The following is a 24,569-nucleotide window of genomic DNA, read 5'->3' as shown; positions in this document are numbered from 1 at the left end:
GTCAATCTGAAGCACTGCCTGATCGCTTTCTGGTACAGAAGGTTACTTTAAATGTTCTTCATATTTGTGATCTGATTAATTTTTCATGTTGGGAAATGTTTTCATGATTCTGTATGGTTACAGAACATGTGGAAATTAGATGTACTGAAAGAAATGCCAGCCCATTTGGAGAAGCAATAATTTTGTTTCTGTTTTTTTCAGCATAAAAATCCAGAATGTCTGACCTGGCCCAAACGTTAATTCTCCAGTCTCAGGGTTAGCTTGCGAAGCAGTGTATGTTTCTGTATTTGCCCATATTTACACTAATAATGAATAATATCCTGTTAGGGCTTTCTGATCAGCTTTTTGGCTTTCCAGCAGAGGCCTTTTCTTTTGGTGAAATTTATTATTTGATATTTCAGTAGCTTTGATGGTTATAGATCTGTGAAAGAAGGTTAAACTTGCAGATAGCAGAAGGTTTTCAAACAGTATATAGCATAAATCTTTCTCTCTAATAGAACTTTATGGCAGTGAAAAAGCAATATTCCTTTGTAGCCTGGTAGATTTTGTTGATATTTAATTACCATAGCTCTTAAAGAAAAGATATCACGTAATGAATGGGTGGAGGAAAAACAGTATCAGCTCTGTACTGCTTTATGCCACGTATGTAATCCTCAGCAGCAGCAGGAACACATCGCAGGAGGAGAAGGGATCTCAGCACAGTTCTGTTTCAGTCCAATCACTCCTGAAACATCAGGTAAACTATCAAAAAAAAAAAGAAAGGAGAATGTCTTCTAGCTCATGATCAGTTGCATTTTTCAAGTTATCTCATTAAGATACTTCAGCTCTTTAAAAATAAAAATATTTCCCGCAGTAATTCTCAAAGACAAATAAATCACCCTTCTGAATGAGATGTCACTCCCGGCGGCCGGTGCATATTGTTCTTCTCCCGCAGTTTTTGAACCCCGGCAGCTGCAGAACTTGGCGGTCCCGCACTGCTGCGGCTGCCCGGGGCAGCGCCGCGGGCTCGGCAGGCAGCGCTGCCAGCAGCCGCCCACCGGCACGGCCGGGCAGCGGCCCCGGCCCGGGCGGGGCGGGGGGTCCGGGCGCCGCCTGATTGGCCGCAGCGCGGGGCCCCGCGGAAGGTGCCGCGGGCGGCGGGGGCGGCGCGGCGGGTGCCCGCAGAATGGGCGGCAGAGCCGGCTTCTTCGAGGTGGGTGCGGGCGGCGCCGGGGGCGGGGGGCGGCCGAGGCGAGGCGAGCTCGGGCCAGGTCTCGCAGCATCCTGCCGCCGGTGGACGGGGCTGCCCGGGATCCCGGCGGGCTCCTTTCTCTTCCCCCGCCATCTGCATTGAAGCGCCGGGGAGCCGGAGCCAGCCGCTCCCGACTCTGCCGAGGGAAGTGACCGCCGCCGGAGCCGGGCAGAGGGGCCCGGAGGGGCACGCTGCTCCCCGGGGGTTTCACTGGGGCGAGGCAGCAAAAGCGGCTGCCGCCCGCCCCGTCCTCTCCTTCCCCGGGCACGTTGCCCTCGTCGTTCCCGATCCCCGCGTCCCCGGTGTTCCCGGAGAGCGGGGCGGGGGGAATCCCCGGGCTTCCCGGCGGTGCGCGGAGGCGCCGGATCAATGGCTCTGGGCTTCTCGCGGGTCCTGCCTAGGGCAGCCCCGCGGGCAGCCTGCGCTGGCTCTGGCAGCGCGTCCCAGCCCTACGGAGAGAGCGAGAGCGAGGAATGTTCTCGGCACCTTCTGTCCCCAACTTCTCGGAAAACCCCGTGGCCAGCCGCTGTGCCCCTCGCCGGCAGCCGTCCCGCGCAGCCTTCCGGCCCGGTGCAGGCGTGGCCGCGAGCGGCAGCGCTTCGGGCCGGCTCGGCTCGGCGGCAGGGAACCGGCGGGCCAGTTGGTGCTCTGGCCGAGAGGACGGCGCCCGTGCCCGGCGGATACGGGCAAGAGCCCTCTGCTAGCACGGAGCGCTCGATCTTGAGTGGGGAATGAAAAACAGCCGGGCGGAGTTTAGTACAGTCAGCTAGCTCCTTGTGCTCGCAGAAAGCGCAGAGTAAGGTGCACCTGGGGAGCTTCAAGGGTAACATCTCATCCACTTACATAAACAGCCACACCGACTCTTTGCTAGAATTAGTTAGGCTGGCTAATACAAAAAATCTAAAGAGCGGCTTGTATTACAAAAACAGGTATGTACAAGCTAAATTACAGCAATCCTGAATGTGTTTCTGCAGGCTTATACTTGGGTTTCTCAATCACGACTTACCTAAAAAAAAAAATGCACAGGGAGGAATGTTCCTCCTCCCGTGCAAATTACAAATCAGTTGTTGTTATAACACTAATAGAATCCAAAGTAATCTGAAAAGCATCTACCCCTTTAGTAACTCACCATGACCTAAAAGTTCAGGTTTTACTTTTCAAAGATATAAAAATGATCCAGACATCACAATTCAGCAAAATAAACTGCCTATAGCTATTTTGGGTGTGAGCTAGGCACCTGCTTTTTCCTCAGCAGTGTTGACTTCCCAGGATTGTTTTAGGAAAAACAACCAAGCTTTTACTGCCTCATGGATTTCTAACAGTGAGGTAGAACTCAAACTGTTGTGAGATCCAAATGCAGGAGCAAGCACATGTGTAATACCCTTCTGATTGCCCTTAGTGACCTCAGGTTTGCTCTTCTGCCTAGACTTATTTGAACTCCTGAAGAGCACTAGTTACTAGAAGACCTCAAAAGCACGGATATTGTTATTGTTACCTGATTTTGCAGATGGGGAAACACACAAAAGTTGAATGACCTGCTCAGTCTTGCTAGGCAGGACAATAGCAGGAGATCCAGGTCTTTGGAATCCTAAATCAAGATCTCGTTTAAGCAATACTAAAGCAAACTCAGCATGATTCATGAATTTACATGTCAGCCTTGTATGTCTTAGTCCTTTTCTTTTTATAGCAGATAATGGGTGGAAAGAGATTTGCCCAGCTCATCCCGTGTGTGAGCTGTCTCAGGGGCAGGATGTGGACAAAGACTGCCTAAGTAGCACCAGCAATGCAGTTCCCTATTGCTTTCTGCACTGTTCTCCCTGATTTGTTTTCTGTTACAAATTCATTGACTTTGAATCCTGAATTGTATTTCCCCACCACACATTCAAAGCTGAGCTATGTAAAGAGAGAAGGTGAGTATCCCACTTCTCTCAGTAGTTCCTAGGGAGACCAGGCAGAATTTCCACTGTTGTTATAAACTTTAGGGTTCCCTCTTTGAGGAACTGTATAAATTTTTACTTTCCCCTAAGCATTTATAAACCATTTACTCTTTACTGTTCTTCTATGGTGCTTCCTGATAAGAATCACAAATCACTTCACAATCACCAAACTGTCATCTTTACTTCAGATGTTGGTTTGTTTCTACTTTCACCTCATTTTTTAATCACTAATAGTTCAGAAGAAGCTTCTCAAGGACAACTATAAATAAATATGCATATACTTGAAAATACTGCGCCTGATAATTTGAGGAGATTCAACTCCAGACTGAGAGATGTATGACAGAGACTTGTATCTAGATTAATATTCTTTAGGAGTCTTAAATTCTCTAAGTTGCATAGAGAACAACTCTTCTGACCTATTTGAGATTTGTTTCAGAGCTTATGATACTGTTTATCCTAACAGTGCCTCTTTTCCTCCTTTCCCTACGAGGGATGCCTATGTGATGTGCTCAGATATAAATGTCTCCAGTGGAGCTCTGAAGTTAGACTAATGAATTGTACTATTTTGTTTTACTTGACAGGTTTAGGTCTTCAAAAGCATTTCATGTAAAGAAAATAGTATGGTGTTCTGACTTCCAAGAGGAAAGATCCTTGAACAAATATATTCATACTGTAGAGAATTAGTATCACAAGAGCCACAGTTGTACTTTTGCTTCCTTAATTAGTTTGGATGGTAAGTGCCTTTTGTGAGCAGCAATACCCAAAAATGTTTTGGAATCTTCACTCCCTGATGATAGATTGAGCTGACATGTGCAGTACAGTCTAAAAGCAATAATATACTGGCCCCCCTTGCTGGCATTTAAAGTTCCCTCCCTCTTCTGTCTGTGATGAAAACCCTCTGAATGTAAGGGGGTGGCGACTGCTGTCTGGCTGGCATGGCTGGGATGTCACAGCTCCTGTTACAAAGGCTGCTCCCTCTCAGAGCTATGCTGTCTAAAGCTTCAGCAAGTAAGAGCACTGAGAGCAAGTGCTAAAAGCAGAACTGCAGAACATTTCAAGATGCTGTATCTTCCAAGAATTGCCAGAAAGACAAGGCCACAGATCAGATATTTGAACAGTCATTTAAAGGGACAATTGAAAATTTCCCTGCTGTTTGAAGACATCTGCTCTGTTTTCACAAGTAACACTAAAGATTATTATCATAGAAAGCGATGAGATGACAGGGCAAACATTATCCCTTACTCTTTTAACACCACTTTTCCCCACACTTACCAACACTTCAACATTCAGTTGTACTGCTTTACTTAGAAGACAGCAATTTGTCTTTTTTCCTCTGTGAAGCTTGGAAGAGAAACTTAATTTTGTATAGGAGAAGATGATAGTAAATCATTCGTTGGTAGGAAGTACCTGGAGCTACTCAGAATTTGAAGGCTACATTTGAAATTATAAGTCTTATATTAGGAAAAAAATGGGCTTCTTTGAAGTGTATTTAGAAAAAAACCAAACCACCAGTTTTGTAAGTTCACCTGTCTGTATAAGCTCTCTAAAATTCCCAGGGTTTCCAATCTTCCTGCGCTATCAAAAGGCAGCAGACCCATCCTTGATGCTGCTAGGTAAAAAACAAAGAAAAAAACCCTCTTCAATTTCTTCAATTCCATGTCAAAAGTGTACACTGTATGTACATTTTGACATCCCTACAGCAAATAATGCACAATGAGTAGTAATGAAACTAGAAATACTGAAGTTTGATAATGCAAACACAGGGCTTATACAAAGATATGATTGTGATTTCACAAAGAATTTGTGTAACTCTTCTACCTACATATTGCCATTGTAGAAAACAACCATAAACTAAAGCACCAAGGCAGTGAATATTCTCTTGCACAAGGAAAAGGCTGTGCAGTGGTGTTGGAAAACCTGGATGTCTACTTAGCGTTGAGTCAAAGCTGGCTCAGGTTCTCAGATGGAGGCACTCCAATGTGCTTCATAGTGACAGTGATACTCAGTGAATGATGTGACTTTTCAGTATGCCTGGGAAATTGGCAACATGCAGCTCTGTGTTAGCCAGCCTAAGTAAATATGCACTGAGTCAGTATTAACTGGTGGAGATTCCTTTTCATCTTGTGTATCCTGCAAGATCTCATAGTAGTAAAAGCTGAAAAGTTCTCATAGATTTTCAAGAGCCAGAATTCACTGTAAAGGCCTTAATGACTTTTCCTTTCTTGAAAAATAAATCAGCCTCCCACCCCAAGTGAATAGACCTTCCTTTTCCTTCCTGACTGTTCTTATGCTGACTCATTTTATCTCTGCCTATTATGAATCCATGTCTTTCTGAAGGATGAGCATTTGTAGATCTAGCTGTTAGCATCCCTAGGCCCAGGTCCACAAAGCAACTTGGGTTTTGCAATGTGTTTGGGTAGGCACCCAGCTCCAAGGTTAGATAGGACAATTTGGTCAGAGTATCCAAGTTTACTTCAACTCTTATCTCTTTACTGTGTGGTATCCCAGAAGGCATCTGCTGTAGAGAAATACTGAACAGAATTACAATGGAAGGGAGCAGTGATAAAAGGAGCCCAGAGAGACAGAAATTCAGGCTTTCTCTTTGGTAGGAGACAGCCCTTTTCACTGAATTCCTCTCCTGCCTGTGGTCTGCCTGTGGGAGAAATGGGGAATGGCAAAAGACATTCCAAAGCAATTTTCCCACTTCCTGGCAGTGTGTCTAACTATTACATGTAAAGCATGAAGAACTAGATCATCTCCTTTGCTGACAGTTTAGTTTCATTCAGAAAGAATCTAAATGCTGTGCATTGTGCTGACCTTGGGATAAAGATGCTTACTGGATCAATATCCTTGGGGATTTAGATGAGAGCATGTCTAACTAGCAAATCAGAAACAGGTGGAAGAAATAAAAATGCAGTATGAGTGTCAGCACAGATCAAACACTGGCTTGCAGAAGAGCAGAACGTAGGAAGCTGAGGAGTAAATACCTAGAGTATCTCTTGTGAACCTGTTAGACATCTAAATTCTACAAAAGTGAAAATTCATTTTAGAAAACCCTTTGAGTATAAGCATCACTGTATGTCTTTATACACAGTGAAATAATGCAATAAGATTCTAATCTTGTGAAATATGAGCCATTGCTTCAGAGGTAAGGATTTGTTTAGTTGGACTGCTTAGAGAATAAGGCTCAGCACTCCACAGGTAAGATGATGAAATTTTGCTTTGTGAACATTTGCTTGGTTCTGGTTTGGGAATTTATCCCATAGCATGTGGCTAAGCTGTGAGACTCCCTGCCTCACGACTGTTTACACAGGTTTAAAAGGCAAATGCATAAACTAGTTGAAGAAAGAAATCCATGAAAAATTATTAAATACATAGGCAGCACTTCTGGTGCAGGAGAATCAAAATCCCTTTGTCTTCCCTTTCCCTCAGTCACTACATTCTTGCCCTGTTTTATTGCTTCTTCTGAGTCACCTGCTGCTGGCTGTTTCAGAAAGCAATTCTAGATGGATCCTTAGACCCATCCTCTGCTGCAGTTTGTACCTTTCGGTGCAAGAGAAGCTTCAGACTGAGAGTCAGTTGTAAAGCAGCAGCACAAACAGAATTTTCAGTGTAAGTACACTTACAGCAATCTCCCTTTGGCTTAACTCTTGATTTGAAGAAAACTTCTTGATATACCCTAATGTGACATCACACTAAGGCATGCTTACTCCCTTCAGGAACAGCACAATCTACCAGAAAAGTCAAAGGAGATAGAGAAAATTAATAATTCTATAGGAAAAATGTTTAGAAATATTCAGTTTGCCACAGTTAGGACTGTGGCAACCACTAGATTGGTTTTTAAAATTCAAATAAACTGATTTATGTAAGCATTCTGACAGTTTAGGGAGAATTCATCCTGCTCATTGCTCTTTCTCAGACTGGTTGGGTCCTATACTGTGAAATAAACTTTTTTTAACTGAGTAATTTCAAAATAAATCAATACAATATATGCTTATGTCAGTGCTTATAAAGTCTCACTCAAGTTTACTCAATCTGCTGATTACAAATGGTTTCAAATTAAACTTCCAAGATGCACAGACAGGATAAATGTGTCAGTATTGCCGTAATAGTTGTCACATTAGTTTTGAAGATCTGTTGATCCTTTAGCACTTTAGCTATGGCTTTAAACTGCAGGAATTCAAGTGAACTATATTTTTGTAATCCTATTACAGAGACACTACATCTTAAAAACTCTTTTTAAACACTTTGCTCAGCTGTTTTACTCTGATGAATACTTTTATTTTACCTTTTTATTTTCTGAATAAAAATTTAACAGCTGAATATACTTTTCTCTGCTTATATTGTGTATTGATTATTCTTTACTCTCTACCTGTTCTAAACATTAATAATCAGGATTTTTTCTTTTACTAATGACACTATTGATCTTTAATCCTTATGCAATTGAAGAAATTTGTCTTCTAATCAAAGATATATATTTGTAGTCACTTACAAAAGAGTTTTTAAGGTCTTACACAAATCTGCCTATTGATTAAGTTCTACTCTAAGTAGTCTCAGAGAAGCTGTAGTTTAAAATATCTTTAAAAATTCACCAAATAAATGGACTGTAAGTCTTACTGCACTAATGCAGGCCAACAGTTGATGTCCTGTTGTGCTAAATGCTTTGAAAACACAATGAAATTGAAATTCTCTGAGCCAAACAATTTATGTTTAAAAGAGATGCTACCCATCAGTAAGTGTTCCAAGAACAGATTGCCGGGTGTCTGAAAACTGTTGCCAACCAATGCATTAACTGCCTTGGTGCTGTGCCTCAAGGCTGGAAACATTGTGTTCAGTGCTAGGGTGCTTCATGGGATTGGCCAGGATGTTCAGAAACTACGTTTCTCGCTTTGGATCAGGCTTTTCTGTTCCTTCTGCAGGGAACACCTACACTGGGGGATGTTCTGATAAATCTGAGAGGTGTGATAGAGGAAACAGTCACCTTGCTTTCACTCTGTTGCTGCACAATTTGCTGTGGACTGAAGTGGAATCTAAAGCTGTGTTCTGGCATCCATCTTTCTGCAAAGGAAAAGAATGTTTGATATTTGCTTAGATCTTGAAAGTAATTGAAAGTAAATTAAATGTTTGAAGTGGGAAAAAAAAAAAAAAAGAAAAAAAGAAACATTGAGCAGTTTAGGTTGCAGGCACCTTGTGGAAATCATGAAAACTCCTGCTCAAAGCAGATCCAGCCAGATCAAATGGCATTGGGTCTTGTCCAGTCCAGCTTTAACTGTCCCCAAGAATGGAGATTCCACATCCTCTCTAAGCAACTTCTCATATTTTGCCTAGCTCATGGTGAAAAAATTTCTTGTGTCTGGCTTTTCTCCTATTTTATCCAGACACATTCCCTCTCACCATTATCTCTGTGCGCTTCCAAGAAGAGTCTGGATCCATCATCTCTATAGGCTTCCTTTAGCTATTTGCATGGACCAGTATAGGCAGGTATGACAGTTTGGCATTTGAAAGAATTGTGCTGGAACAGAACCAAATAACAGTGGAATCAAGCTTTATTTGTTAGTTTTACACACTGATTCTACAGAGATTTCTGTACAGCCACTCCCATGAAAACCACAGAGCTAAAGAAAAATGCTGTAACTTTCAGTCTGGTCTTGTGCCTGGCAATAATAACCAGGCTAAAATACCATAAGTGATAGAAAGATATTTAAACCACTGTAATTGACCTGGAGAATATCTCTCAAATACGACCACCGGAGGCCATAAATTAAAACTGCGCCTGGGGGATTCTGATAAAATATATATATATATATATTTGGGTTGGGTATGGAATGAGAAGGACACTACTAAAAGTGTAGGGACTGCTGCATTCTGCAGGGTATTCATGGACAAAAGAGCTTTGAGATACACCAGAGGTTTCAATAGTCCTTGTAGCAACTTGGCATCAGAAGGGAAAAAAAAGTGGTGTACAGCCCCCTCTCTGCCCTGTACTTGTTCTGTGGACTGCAAATGTCAGAATAATGTATTTCAAGAATAGTCTTCTGGGAAAGGAATCCATTTCATTTGCTTTCCCATGGAGATTTCACACAAACAGATATTAAAACTGTAAATATGTGTTATTTTAAATATAAAAAAATCAAGGGAAAACATATCCCAACAATCCATCAGATACTTGTTAGGTATCACAAAGGAGGAACAGCACTTATCTCTCTCAGTGTCCCAGTCAGAGCTTACAGTGCACAGGCAGAAACCACCATGGCATTACTGTTCCTTGTGGAGATCAGATTTGATAGGTGGGACTGGAGCTCTTGTTCCATTGCTGTGGCAGAAGAGAACCCTTTGGGACAAGTGAAACAAGGAAATAAGATACTCCAACCAAGTGATCTCTTCAAAGCAACCCTCTGAGAAAGATACTGGACTGTGACTCCTATTTTTAGTGAGGAATCATATTTAAAGTCTAATATTAATCCATTCTCTTGGCCAGTTAATACCAAACATAATTAATTCTAGATGTTTATATAAAAACCCCAACAACTGCAATGAGGTTTAGGGAGTTGCTGCAACTGGGCTTTGAAATTTCTGGGGACTTTTCTGCTTGGCTGTTGATCAAATCATAACATTTTGCCAAACTGCCATTCGATCATGGAAATAAACTGCTCTTTTCAGAGCTGTAGCTAAACCTCTACTTGGAATATGAAATGCTATTATGTAATTATAAAACAAATGATTGAAGAGGCAAGAGTGACACTGACTATTCCTCTAACAAATGTTTAAGTGAAGCCCAGGTATTTAGCTGCATTTGTTCATTATGTCCACCAATATTTTCCACTCTCCTGACAATTAAAATATTTTTGAAATAATGCACAATAATTTTCAAGCTTTATGTACTCAGAATATTTGCTTATATGCATCTATATACATTTAATTTTTTTCTCAAGCTCTTTCTAATTTTATGAATCATAAAAGTACTGTTCCTTAGTGATTCCTGTGAAACTTCTCTACCCCTTACTTCTTCCACTTATTCTAGCATAAGAAAATACCCAAGATCATCTTTTTTGATCAAACACCTAGCTACTTCTGCTACCGAATATATCCAAGAAGACAATTCATTTGGCTTTTTTTTTTCCAAGTTGAGTGCTTTTGGAAACTGGTGATTGAAACTGTCTCTTTAGAACATCAAGAAGGTTTTGAACTCAATTCATAGATCAGAGAAAAACGGTGTCCCACTCTGAGAGTCACAGGAAATTGTGAATTTGGGAACCAGCTGAGTTTACACATTATTTAGCCAATAATGATTAATTATCATTTTGTGTCCTCTCAGGTGGAAATCCTTGATTGGGAGACAAAGAAACAGCTATGCTTCCTAGATAAGGTAAAACAAAAATCTGCTTAAAAGACTAGGTGACTTTTTAAGAAATTATTAACTTTTCTGAAGTAAATATGGTGTTTATGAAGAGTATTTAATCTTCTGGTAGCCTTTCCTTGGCCACTTGCAATGATTATGCAAGCTTCATACTGACTACAGTGTATTTCAACCCTTTTCTAGAAGGAGCTTTTGGGCAAAAAGGACAACTTCAGTTGTCCTTTACTAAGTTGCTTTACTAAGAAGGTGCCTGTTGTTTGGTACTCAGAAACCATCAAATTTTCACTGCTGTAATAGTAACTCTTGATCACTGCTAGAGAAGCTGCCTCTGAAACAGGTGTCAAAAATTGTCCTGCCTTTTTCCTGTCAGTTCTTTGAATCCTTCATGCCAAGGCTAGGCACCTGTACAAAATAGCTACATTGTCTAAGTCACATTTCTATTTGGCCTAATACTCTTGCACCTAGTAGTTGTCATTCAAAATATGCATCTTATATTTACAATATTTTTGTTGCCTAGGTGGAACCAAATGCTACAATTAGAGAGATCAGATTGATGTTCCATAAATTATGTGAGTATAACTTCTGCAGCAGCTCACATCAGACTATCCAGTACATGAAAGGGAAAAAAATTAAATAATTGAAACATAATGTACGCACACATAATGCTGATAACCTGCACATGAATGTGATCACAGTGAGATTTCAGTAAAATTATTTTATCCTATCCTGATACAGCTTTGTATTTTTTTTCTGCTGTATAATTATCACCTATATTAGTGTTGAATAAATATTTAAAAAACCTTTAAACAAAGCTCATCTTGTATTGCGTTCATTATAGTAGTGGGTGATCTAAACTGAACATTGTGTATCACACAACTCTGTATGGTCTTACAGATCCTCGGTGGTACCCAGCAAGGCAGTCAATAAAACTTGATCCAAGTAAGTACTTGTGAGGTCTGCAGTAACTAAACTGAGCAGGGCCCTGGCAGGAAAGGTGTACTTAAGGGTGTTGGCTCTTAAGAATCTGTTTCCAGCTATGATAATTAACACTGTGAAAGCTGAAGAGAATCCAGAGCGAATATTATTCTTTGGAAGGAAACATAGTTACACCCTGGCGCTTGGTAATTACATCAGGAGTTTGCACATTGTTCCAATGCACTTTCTAACTACTGAGCACTGTTGCTCTCCAGAGAGGCAGCACAGGATCTAGATATTCACTGCCCTTAGCTGCAGTCAGATGATCTCCATGATGATGCTCAGCTGAAGCACCAAAAAGGGCTGTGAGTTTGAGCTATCAATTCACATAATCCTCTGTTCTCAGGCCGGAATTACAGTTCTTTTGAGGGAAGTTAATGCAGAACACATTGCTGCGGACATAGCAATTGCTGACAAAGCTGATGACAGCTGGCTGACTTCATTAATACACTTGTAGGTATTGCTACTAGAAGCCTCTTACATGGCCTGAGTCCACAAAAGTCTAATTGCCAAACTGTGTTAATTCATCTTAGCTAAAATATAACACTTTCTTCCTTTGCTTTCATTAAGGATAAGTTTAAACAATCCCTTAAAAGTATGCTGGTGAAGATTTGCTCATTGTGTAAAATCTGTTCATGGAAAACAGATGTATCTTGTTTCCTTCTTTCAAGGTCTCCCTTGTCAGATTCTTCTATGAATTTACATAGTGAGACTTGACATGAGAAAATGCTGGCCTTTGGAGGTTCCTCCAAATCTAGGCATTAAAAGCTCAAGTGCAGTGGAATCACCTCATAGCTGGTTGTTTGGGAAAAGAAAGGCAGTGAAAATTTCTATAGTAGAGTTTTCCAAACACAGCTTATCCTATCTTCTGTTTGGCTGATGATGAGCAATGAGGAAAGCAGAAGAGAGAGAGAGGTGCAGCTGACTAGGAGGTCAGGGAACTGTCATAAATGGCATCGCCCCATCAACAAATCTTGCTGTTGGCAGTGATGAAGAAAGTCTACTAGACTAGACAGGCACATAGGATTGGGAATTCTTTTAACTGTTTTGGTGTGAATAGAGGACCCAGGCTTATATGTGATTACAGGGATAAATAAAAATTAAGTGTAAATATTCTTGGTCTGTTTAATGAGACTCCAATAAACCCACATCACATCAAGGTGTCTCATAGATAAAGCACCATATAAAGCTAGTATGCTTCCAAAGTGGACTTGAATGTCACTAAGATGTAATTACTTCTTTCCTTCTCAGAAGGAAAGGCTCTGAGGGATGAAGAAATCCTGCAGCACCTCCCTGTTGGCACAACTGCTACCTTATACTTTAAAGATTTAGGGCCACAGATAGGATGGACTACGGTGAGCTCTGCTTCAAGTCTGAGCCATTTCAATGGCTAGTTTTCCACAGTTAATCCTTACATCACTTTTTGTTTCTCTCCAATATTTCTGCATGATGTCTGTTCTGATAGTGGATGCAGGCAATGAATCCTCATTGCTTCAGTTCATTTAATCAGGGAAAGCAGTGACAGATTGAATGCCTATTCAGTTCTCTGGGAGAGCAGCAGTGGAAAACCTGCTGCAGGGTAGGTTGGCTCTGCAGAACTAAAATGCAGATTGTCAAATGGATGTCTACTGCAAAATCATTGTGAACTAGGTATGCAAATGCCTTTGGCAATCTGCTCCACCGGACCTGTGTAACTCCTGACAAAATTAGGATTATACTCCATTGAGTTTGTCCTACAAAGAGGCATGGGAGCAGCTTCACATGTCAGTACCTGAAGTGACTTCAGCAAGAAAATGCATAAAATTAAGATTAGTTGCTGTCTGCATGTGACTGTGTCCCAGGATGCCAGTAACAGGCCAATGACAGCTGATAATTTCTGCAATATTGGCAGCAATCCACAAAGACCTTGCATATTTACTGTCTTAGCTCAAATGCAAATTTTATCATAACTCACTTGGCAGGCAACACAGCACTGCTGTTTATGCAGTGAGGTGACCAATGACCCTTCTAAATCTCTAGAAGATCCTTGCTGCACAGTATTACACTAGTTCCAATAAACAGCATGATGTCAAGGGAAAAGTACCTCATAATTTAAAGACATATTTACCATTTATTAGCTATGAGATATTAATAAAACCCTGTGTTGATTACAAATAGCAAAGACAATGTTAATAGGAGGTAAAATTTAAAAAGTCAAATATGTTTTGCAAGACTGAGTCTTCACATCTTTACTTTGGATGCAATGCTGATAAATCAAGCAGCTATTACTCAATTCCAAACCCAGGAAGACAGACAAAGGCTTCTAATGGCAGTGTAGACTTCAAGACACACATGCATTAATATCCACCAAAATATCACAGGGCAGAGTCACCCCAGGCTTCTACCATTTTGTAATCTTTTGCTCTCCCTGCCCTTCAAGCTACTTCATTCAAATATAAACTAACAAATAGTTTAGTATTATCAAATCAAAAAGATGAGCCTCTCATCTACAAGCAAACCTGATCTTCACCAGAGAAAATGCTGATCATAACAGAAGTCAGTAACTCAACTTTTCTGAGTATCAAAACAACTCTAAACACATTAGAGAACTGGGATTGTTTGGTTTTCTTTTTTGTTTGCTTTCTTTAGTTGTTGGGTTTTTGTTTGTTTGCTTGTGACAGAAGTACAATCAATTTCTCTTCTTTCTCTGTATGTGAGGTATGGACCTACTTTCCTCACTTATAGATGGGTGGAAAATTCAGCTGTTAATATTTGGTCCAAAGTTAACTTCAATTTAAAGTGATATTCCTAAGAAATACACACCTATCTGAATGAATTCAAGTTAGAGAAATAGCTTCTCTGGTGTTTCCACTCCTTTTTTCCCCTTTCTTTTTATTTTCCTTCTAGTATTCCAATTAAAGCTTGTTTGAACATAGAATGAAATCATTGTTTCCCAGGACAACTGTTGTGCTAACTGTTCACACAGATGGGGTCACTGTGAATACTTACAAGCTGTGTTTCGAGTTTAAACAAAATTCATTCAGTAGAAGCAGAACTCCTATTTCTCAAGACAAATTCTTCACCAAATTTCATTTTAAATCAAAATAAAGCAACAGCTTTTGAGTGCAAGAGAAGGGTGAGAGCTGCATAAATGTAACATGCATGCATATTTGTCATGATCTCTGGGCTGCCATTGTTATCTTTTCATACCCATACTGTGTCTGCTGCACTGGCAATGGCTGTTTGAATGCAACTGAGGCAAATAATTGCAAAATATTTAAGTGCATGGCTACCAGTTTCATAGCCAAACCTTCTACTACCTCCCTGCCTCTCTTAATGCCATCCTGGACGTGTGGAGGTGTTTATCCCACTGCATTAGTTGTCACAAAGAGACCAAAGCAAAACCATCATCTAATTCAGCTGTCTAATTATTTTCTCTCTTTTTGCAGGTATTTTTGATAGAATATACAGGTCCATTGTTCATCTATTTTGTGTTTTATTTCCGCATGAATTTTGTCTATGGACTGGATGAGAGGTTTACATCAAGTCCACACCCAGTAGTTAAGTAAGTCTGTTTGCAGGCTTGAGCAGTATTTCTTGTAGTCTTATTCCAAATGTCTTGCCACACATGGCTTTTTTAAGCACTCTTAAATGCTTTTGTCTTGCTGTTTCTAGCTTGGCATGTGTCTGCCATTCTTTCCACTACATCAAAAGGTTGATTGAAACAGTATTTGTTCATCGATTCTCCCGGGGGACTATGCCACTGAGGAATATTGTGAAGGTAAATTGTGCCAGAGTCTATCCACAGCTGCCCTTATAAATCCAGCCTAGCCAGCCTATGCTCTGCCTCTGCACCAGAGACATTTTGTGTAGCTTTTGTAGCAATGCACAGCATATCTCACCCATAAAGCTGCCCCAACTTCTTTCAGAAGATTTCCTAATGTCACTATCGTATAACCCATATGCTGTCATACTGTTACTAATATTATAGAAGTCTCATTACTTTTTAGAATTTTAAACCTTCAGTATACCCTTCCTTTTCACTCAGCGAGATCCTTGGGTGTGAATGTTTTAGTAACAAGTTAACTTTAAAGGTAGTACAGGCAGGCACAATGGTGAGAGAGCTGCTTTCTTTTAAAAAAAAATCTATTTTTGTAACAGTCATTTTATATCTGCTTTGCCCTTAAATTCTCTTTGTTGTTAAGGAACTGTTAATTTACCTTGGATCCAGAGCAAAGCAGCTCAGTTGTTCTGCATTTTCTTCTCCACAGGAGCATTCCCTGATGTCACCAGTGCTGCTGTGGCACAGGGCAGCTCTTGGGGTGCAGAGTCTGTTCCCTGGGTGTCTGAGAAGTAGTACAGTGACTGCATGGTTATGCATAATTATTTTATAAATGTTTGTAAAAGAGAACACACCAGTAATCAAAAGTACAACTTACTCTAAGGAAGACAAGAGATTATCAGCTGGAAAGGCATTTGGGATTTAGGCAGTTCCTTGCAATTTGCACTATGGCAGTGATCCTTGTAGCAGCTGAAGCTCTACCTTGTGGCCAACTCCTTACAGCTGTCCAGTGGCCCTGGTCCTTCGGGTGATAGCTTTCAGGAAAGGAGGGTCTGCAGTGGGGCAGTGACCCTCCAAAAGAATCCTCCCTCGAAATTTATTGGGCTTCCTGCAGCAAGAGTTGTTAAAAGGTTCACAGATCTCATTCTTGACACAACAGATCTTGCAGATCTCTTGTTCTTGACACAACAGTAGCTGTTTAGCAGTGCTTGGGTTTCATTTGCTTTTATAATTTCCTTGGCCTTGGTGGTGTTACTCCAAAATTCTGCCAGTGTGAAAAACATCACATCTTTTTTTCCCATTTTTCCATCACATAGAAGTGGTAGACAAGGCTTCTTACTTTCAGGGTTTGATCACATACACAGCAGATATAGATAGCTTCTTTTCTAAGTACAGTGGAATGCTATGGGGTACAGGAGATACTTCAACCTCAATAAGCAGAAATCTGAGATGGGAATTGATGAGAGATGGGATTTTCATCCCTTTTTCCCAAATGGAACTAGGAATAAATTACTCCCTACAGTGCAGCAGCCTCACCAAAAGCAGAACATACTAACATAGTATAATTTTTTCTAAGACATGATTTTTCTAGGCATTGGAAAGGTAGAATACCTGATTTATCTGGAACTAGTAAAAAACTCCTTAGGGTGAATAAAATAGGCATTAATACAAAAATTGTGTGGTGATAAAGAACTAATTGAAAGAAAGATAATTATGCCAAAAAAGGATCAGTCAGGCCTTTAATAATAGGGAAGTACCAGAAGAATTCCTCCAAGATTAGCCTTATAATCATAAGGCTAATATGGTCTTATATGGTCTTTCTTTACCCATGAACATTTTTGTGAGTAAAAGGAAGGGATATCATCACTTTGTAGAAAAACATCTGGAGGAAAGAGAACATTAGATCTAGATAAATATTATTTAAAGTATTTATATAGTATTTATTTAGACAATATAAGAAGACAAACAGAAGGGTACATGCTGGTCATGAGTAAACATAGGCAGGATATTAAGAACTATGGATTGTCAGTTGCAGTGGAGAAGATGAAAGTCCTAACTGTAAGTTTGGAAACTTAGGAATAATTTATTTCTGGGATCCCTGCAATATCTGAACTTGACCTGCAGCATTATAAGAGACTGTTGTAAAGCTTTATTATTCAGGATTCACAGAAACTCTTTCTTTTCTCCAAGTGGGTTTATGAAGTCTGCATGTTCCTATTTGAACCTCACTGGAGGCGTTTGTATGAGAAATATGGATTCAATGGCAGCTGGACATTTACCAGTATTACTGTAAAGGTCCTTAGCAGTGGTAGACCCCACTCATCTTGAAGTTTCTTTTCTTATAACCAAGGAATAGTCTTGCAGCAATTCATGTTCTTTGGGTGATTAGCACTTGTTCAGTTCAATTAGAACATGTATTGTTGGGGACTGAGCCATGATAATTCATTTTTTTTAATTCTACTTCACTGAAATCCATTGCCATATGTTCCATCCTGTGCCAAGCCTTGAAGCTAGGAGAAGGTTTTCTTGAAGATGCCATTCCAAGATTACAAGAAACTGTTTCCATCTAAGTTTGTACAGCAGTCAGTAATTTGTGTCTGTTGAAGAAGCTAATTTTAGGGAGGAAACAGTAGTTTATGGATAAGACACTACCTATACTGTTCCTCACTGGAATCATTCTCTTGGTTCTGCTGCATTTCCTGGGGGCAAAGGAAATCATCACAGGGAAGCTATTTTTTCTGCTCATTCATCCCACCTGATTTGTAATTGCTTGTTAATAATTTGCTCTTTTACATCAGTTATCTCTTACACAATCTCATTACAAGGACATACTAAGTGCTTGTATTACATCACACCCAAAAGGGTATCCATTTTGTCTGAGGTCTCTGGACACTGCAGTGGTTCAATTAACCCTGAGAAAAAAATGGAAATGCAACTGAATGTTTGATACAGCTGCTTGCAGCAGATGAGGGGGCACCAGCATTTTCAGAAAAATGCACCATCAGACACTGCAGTCAGCTAGTGCAGGTTGGAGACGCTGAGGTAATCACTTTTCCAGGGTATTATTGCTAGAAATGCAGTTCTGGTATATACAGGGGGAAAAGACTGCAAAATTCAAAGCAAAACAAAAAAAGTTAAACCAGGCAGGAGAGCCTTGGGTGGGATTTTTGCCTGCATGAGCAGGAAAGGAAGTGGTGAAGGAGAAAGCAGAAACACCTAGGAATGTCTAAGGTATAGGAACCTATTTGGAAGGCCAAGAAAAAGAAAGAAGACCAGGAAGACTAAGAGGGTCAGAGTTTTGCTTAAAATTGAATATAGGATGCAAGGAAAGATAAGGCAAAGAAAAGAAAGATAAAGAGCTCAGTTGTGATCTTGCTGAAGTCCAGGTGATAAACAAACATACCCAAATACATCAAAAACTGAGGCACTAGGTTGGGTAAAAGAAGACTGAACTGATGAGAGGCAAATGTTTGAATTGTTGAGGGTTGAAGTCTGTCTGCAAGAGAATGGCACCTAGAGGTCAGAGCACAGAGCAAAGAAGAGGAAGGGCCCAAGAAAAGGCCTCCCTCCCACCTACAAATATATAAGGAGGGAGAAAATAGCATGTCACCAAGACACCAAAGCAGCAATGACTGTCAGAAAAAAGCCCACAGGAGGCAGGGCCAAGGAGGCCAAATAAGAGGTAAAGGTTGTCATTGTAAGTAATTTTTTCATGGATGAAGCCTATGAACAAGTACTGAGATTGGTGAGGAATATGGCAGTACAGCCATTAGTGACAGCTCATTATCAGTTTAGAGAGTGGAAACTGCACAGCAGAAACACAAGGACAGCAGCAAAAGGGACTAACTAGAGAAATCACAGTGAAAGTGTAGAGGAAAGCATCAGGCAGGAAAAGTTAAAGCATAGGAAAGAAAGAAACTGATGGGGTGAAGGAAAAGAGTACAGGAGATTGGGCAGTGCAAAATAGTAAGTACAGCAGAGAGGACAGTGCCCAAATCTGGTCTTACAGTCTCAGGGGTCAGCAAAACAAGTTTCTCTTTAACATGCAGTCTGTATGCTCTTCAACTTTGCCCAATGGCTTGCCAGACAAGATAATTTTGTTTTCAGTCATATGATCATACTTTCTAAAACTGTTTATAAATTTAAGAGCTCCAAGATATTTTAGAGGAAATCTAAACTCTATTAGTACCATTTCCTTTCTTATTTCCTGTTACCTGCTCCCACCTACCACACTTAGTACTGCCATTTCTTGTTGTATTATTAGCAAGTTGAAGGATTGTCCTGATCCATTATTATCAATAGTCCTTGCAGCAAAGAGTGGGCTAAAAGACTGTACTAAAACAAAGAAAAATTGCTTATTTTTCAGAACTGCTTATATTACTGGGGATTTGCAGCTTGGCTTGCATATTACATCAATCATCCTCTTTACACTCCTCCTTGTAAGTAGCAAAACAGCCCTCAATGTTTTAAGTATTTATGTATGTACTTCCTGTACTAGTACTAATGACATGCAAACTCTTTTTTTAATAGCTTATGGGAAAAAACAGATAAATTTTGCTGTGATCATGTTTCTGGTAGGTTTCTTGCTTTTTCTATAAAATGCTAAAATATCTTGCCTTGATTCTTTTGTCATATAAGTGGAGGACTGAATAGGATAAACAGATACTTAGGACTAGGACATTTGGGACATACTGCTAAAGCTAACCACTTGCATGCAAAACAGACAAATCTGTTGGTTTTTAATATGATTTTGTACAAAGGAATATTTTGATTCAATGTCCATTCCAAGAATAGGATATTGATCTGTTGGGATGATCTCTCATAATCTTTAAAAGTTTGTGACCTTGTGTTTAAAAGCCAGTGAGTTTGTTTTGTGAACTGTTTATTGAGCGTTAAAAATCACAACAGATCATAAATCTCAGAGAACTGGCCAGAGAACTAAGAGAGTATGTTGCTGATAATTTCCACTGATAAAATTTCAATTTGCTCAGCTTCAAAACCTGTTTATAGCTTTCTTTATGATTCAAAATTCTTCAGTCACTGTTCATTCTCACAATTCCTAGGAACACTTCATACATGCAGAAGCAAAGTCAGTGTAGCCAATAAGATGTACCTCCATACAAAGACTTTTCCTATGTATGTGTAACTTGTTCAGAACATCAGCTACTCACTTGCTTTGACAAATTAATCATCAGTGACTGCAGGATCCCAAAGCAGCTTCCCAAGATGAAAATTCTGTGAGGTCATAATCTATTCACATTTTATTGAGAAACTCCATAACAGAAAGCACAGAGCTGGGAATAAACTCAGGAGCTCTGACCACTAGTCATTTGCTAATAGTTATGCATTGCAGACACTGGAAAGTGTCCATAATCATATAAATGGGTCATTTCAATACACTCTCTTCATAATTGATTGGAGCAGCATGCTTTAAATCCAGTGAAGGAAGCTGGGTCAGTTATATTTCATGACTCATATCAATTATACTCTAGAGAAGAAAACTTACTTAGAGACCAAACTGTATCCTTCTTGGAATTTGAATAATTTTTGAGAAACCAAGACTATGCAAATAAGTTTTTTGATGTTTTTAAAGGCATAAGAATAATAAAAAAAATAAAGCAAGTATCCCCCAAGTTCACTTCTATCCCCTGTGCTTTATTTAGATTTCAAGGGGATTATGTAAGTAATAAACTTGATACTTTGGACATGGAGTCCACAGTTTCTTAAAAATATCATAAAGATATAACAGAATATAATGTGGACTCATATTTGAATTGAGATGTTTCATACTTCTGTCAGTAGTCTTAGTTAAGGATATTTATTGTGTTAATAATAGATTATTTTCCTTTTCTTAAATATTTTAAAGAACCCCAGGAAATAACAGGAATAAAAGGAAGAAAAACAAATAGAAGGGAAGAACATTTTTAACTCTGTCATACTTTTCTTGCAGCTGTGTGAAGCTGGAAATTTTTCCATTCACGTTGCACTCAGTGACCTCCGGAGAAATGGTAAAAACTGCGTCATCATTTTCAGTTTTGTGCAGCCATTCAGTACTTCCTTCAGTTGCTCTACTTCAGGAAAGACCTGATGCTGGGGGGTGTTGATGCTGTCAGCTGACTGCTGTGGGAGCACAGGTTGCTCAGCACTGTAAAGATTGGATTCTAAGGGAAATCAGACAGTGCAAGGACTCTGACATCAGACTGTTGAACAGCATTTCTTAACTTACTACAATCTTTACTGTTTGGGCTGGGTTGTGTTGGGAGCAGTTACATTGGTTATACTGCCAGTGCAAAAGGAAACAATGCTGCTACAAACCATGCTTTGGTGAGCAAGGGAAAGTTCCCTCACAGGTATTCCACTCCCCACTCCTCTTGTGAGTCCAGAGGACATCCTCACTTCCCACATCCTGTTTGTCCCTCTGACAGTCATGAGACACAGAAGTAGGCAGAGCTGGGTTGTCTTTACAGAAAACAATATATTTAGGAATATGAATATTTTGTGATTTGTTTTCTAATCTATAGGATCCAAAACCTGTAAGATCCCATATCCAACAAAGAATCCTTTCACATGGCTGTTTTTCTTTGTATCTTGCCCAAACTATACATACGAGGTATGTATTTTCAAACAAGATGTTCAGATTTTAGTTTCGCTGAAAACATTTTTGTTTCTTTTAGAATGTTTTACATGGAAGAAACCCCTGAAACCGTTCAGCTCAGTACATTTCCCCTCCTTCCCTAAACCCCATGAAATCAGGTTGTGGACAAGAATTTGTCTGCTCTTCCTCCCCTCCCTTGGGTCAGTACTGATGTGATTAACCTTACACAGACAGCCCTGACCCTGGGCCAGTGCTTCTAGGGGGCTGCTAGACAAGACATGCACTGTAAAGCAGGACAAATTCTGCAGCCAGGAACAGGGAGATTGTCACTGAACACGTGTTGCAATGAGAGATGGAGATGTCTGGTGGATTTATAATGTAAGAGCCTAGAAATATCACTGCAGGCAGGAAGATGGTGGTCAGACAAATATAAGATACTGTGATAGAGAAAATGAGCCAAAGTCGTCTTCCCCATTTTAAGTTATGCAATCACTTGTGTTGGTGGTGACTACTTTAGAAACTTGAATCAGTTTATCATTTCATATTCCTTAATAAGGAGCTAACTCCTGACTGAGTTCAGAAGCAGATAAAGACAGTGCAACACAGTGTAACATTCATTCTTGCACAGAAGGACAGTGTCAGGTTTGAAGTTCAGTGGAGATCAACAGATGTTATTGAGAAAAGCATTGGGCCTTGGACTATAGAAAGTTGCCATTGCTAAGAGTGATGCAGGTCTGATGAATACAAATTAGGCAGAGAAACAGGAAGGACACTATTTTAATGCTTTAAAGTTTGTCATTGTAATAGCTGTGGAAGCATATGTGAAGGTTTTTTTTGTGATAATAAGGCACTGTTCACCTTTTTAACTAAAGGTCATTAACAATAGAAATTGATCTGGCTGACCTTGATTTTTTTATTTACTTATACTAGGACAAGGTTATTTTGATCAATAGAGACATAAATGCAAATGCTGTCACCAGAAATATTTTCAATTTCCTTGGCCAAAACAGGTGGGGACCTGGATCAGTTTCACTATCATGACTCAGTGTGTTCCAGGTGAGTAATGTTTTGGTACTTCAACCTGAAGTGATGTCAGCAGCAAGAGCATGTTTTTAATCTGATAATGAAATAAATATTTTTTTCCCTTCCTTCCAGTGGGACTGTTCACCTTGCTTTGCTTCATTCAGATGACAGTCTGGGCAAAGGATAAACACTGCACCTACTTAAGAGAATTCAAGGATTATCCAAGTCATAGAATGCCAATTATTCCCTTTTTGTTGTAAGAAAAGAAGGCTCAATTTGAATATTGCACAGAACTTCAAGAAGAAAACCTCATAAATATCCTGCCAAATAAATGAATTAATTAAAAGGATTTTGGTGCATGTTGAATCTCCACTGCTAAGGGAAATTGTATGCACTTGAAAGCTACACTTCCTTACCTTCAAGAATTCTCAACTCAGAAGCACCTTAAAAGATAAGGCTTCATTGCACAGTTGCAAAGAAAAATTCCCTGAAGCTCACTGTAACCTGTACAAGTCTGTTTAGATTGATGGATCAGAGATCCTGAGAAGTCTCTGCTGAAGAGCAGCTCAAATTTAGCAGTGGGATTCTGCAAGACAGAAGCACTCTGGAAGGAGGACACACCAGTTAACTACAGAGCTCAGTTCAGCCAGCAGGGCCAGCTGGCCTCAGGACAGTGGCATGATCTGCCTTCTTTGACTTGAAGAGTGTGTGCTGCCTGGAGGCAGGTGCTTTGTAACAGATAACATTACCAAAGAATATTAAGGGTTCTTGGAATAAAGAAATAGGCCATATCTCAAAAACCTGATTTGGGTCTAACACCTAATTTGCCAAAAGAATCTTAAATAAGAAATGTTCATAGTATTTGTGAATGTAATATCCTATGCTGGGGTTTTTCGTTTGTTTTTGGTCTTCTTCATTAGTAGTTGCATACTAGTAAATAAGATTCAGAAGCAATCTAACCTATGCCATATCTTTGATATCTGGCCTGTTTTGATATAACATCTCCTTAATTGACCTTTTACCTAGCATTTTACATCAGGCTTCTCTCAGTAGTTTTTAATACACTTTGTAAATACATGAAGTGACTGCTAGTCCTTGGAACGCTCCTCCTATTTTTGGAGCCAGGGAGAAAAATCAGCTTCATTTTGGACTTCCTGTGTTTACTTTGTCACAGGATGTTCTGTGGGACTTAGTTGGGGTTTGTGTAAATCTAGTTTAAAAAGGCTATTGAAATCTATCTGAATGACATTTTAAAGAAGCTATTTGAGAATATGAAGAGAATGCATAGATACTGTTTTGTTTCATAATTAATTTATTTATCTATAATAGATGTATAGAAAGATTTTTGCAACTATTTGTAAGGGTGAAATATGCAATAAAATCTATTTTAAAACCAGTGGAAATAATGATGGCAAAAAGAGAAGGCTACAGCTGGTTGCTGAAGTTTCATAATATTTTGTATAGTAAAAAGCAAGAGTGTCCTTATAAAAAAAATCTACATCAATTGAAGAAAAATACCTTTCAAAGCAAAAAAACACGACCCAGATTTTAATTCTGTATAACACAGAGAAGATTTCTTAGAAATTGTTAGATATGATAGATAACTGAAGCAATACATCATTATGAATTTGTTTTCAGTGTTGTTTTTCCACTAGTTAAACTGTTAACCAGAAAAAAAGAACTAAATGTCAAATGATTTCCCACTGAGTGCAGTGTGGAGTACAAGCAGGTTGAAGTTTTCCTTCTGAGGAGGTAGAAAGCACATACCCTATTCACACCTTGCGCCCACTTAATGTCCAGTTGCAGGAAAGAAGAAAAAATTGATCCTGTTTAGTAACAAAGAGACCTTTCCATGTCTCTGCAAGAAAACAAAACTTTTGGCAGATTTGGTCATACTCTCTTTCTTTTTA

At 39.7% G+C, this 24,569-nt stretch overlaps 1 protein-coding gene across 2 annotated transcripts; it reads left to right on the top strand.

Annotated features, from left to right (window-relative positions):
- Positions 1-1,165: 1,165 nt before the first annotated feature.
- LOC131086936 (very-long-chain enoyl-CoA reductase-like) lies at positions 1,166-22,919 on the top strand. 2 transcript variants are annotated; one of them, XM_058030224.1, is made up of 14 exons: positions 1,166-1,192; positions 6,662-6,778; positions 10,484-10,534; positions 11,043-11,094; positions 11,420-11,464; positions 12,752-12,855; positions 14,929-15,044; positions 15,155-15,260; positions 19,408-19,480; positions 19,572-19,615; positions 20,992-21,049; positions 21,563-21,651; positions 22,647-22,692; positions 22,792-22,919. In XM_058030224.1, exons 1-14 carry the CDS (start codon positions 1,166-1,168, stop codon positions 22,917-22,919), a joined length of 1,056 nt encoding a protein of 351 aa, XP_057886207.1. The 2 variants fall into 2 exon arrangements, with proteins under 2 accessions (XP_057886207.1, XP_057886208.1); XM_058030225.1 differs by lacking the exon at positions 6,662-6,778.
- The last annotated feature ends 1,650 nt before the right edge of the window (positions 22,920-24,569 follow it).

The sequence above is a fragment of the Melospiza georgiana genome, chromosome 9 (genome assembly GCF_028018845.1).
Source record: "Melospiza georgiana isolate bMelGeo1 chromosome 9, bMelGeo1.pri, whole genome shotgun sequence".
Taxonomy (NCBI): Eukaryota; Metazoa; Chordata; class Aves; order Passeriformes; family Passerellidae; genus Melospiza; species Melospiza georgiana.
This window is presented reverse-complemented; position numbering and strand designations above follow the sequence as displayed.

Excerpts from the sequence above, each read along its gene's own strand:
- LOC131086936 (XM_058030224.1), top strand. The coding sequence starts at position 1,166 with ATGGGCGGCAGAGCCGGCTTCTTCGAG. Across the intron at positions 21,652-22,646 it reads GCCCAAACTATACATACGAG|GTGGGGACCTGGATCAGTTT; the intron begins GTATGTATTTTC and ends TGGCCAAAACAG. Across the intron at positions 22,693-22,791 it reads CATGACTCAGTGTGTTCCAG|TGGGACTGTTCACCTTGCTT; the intron begins GTGAGTAATGTT and ends CCTTCCTTCCAG.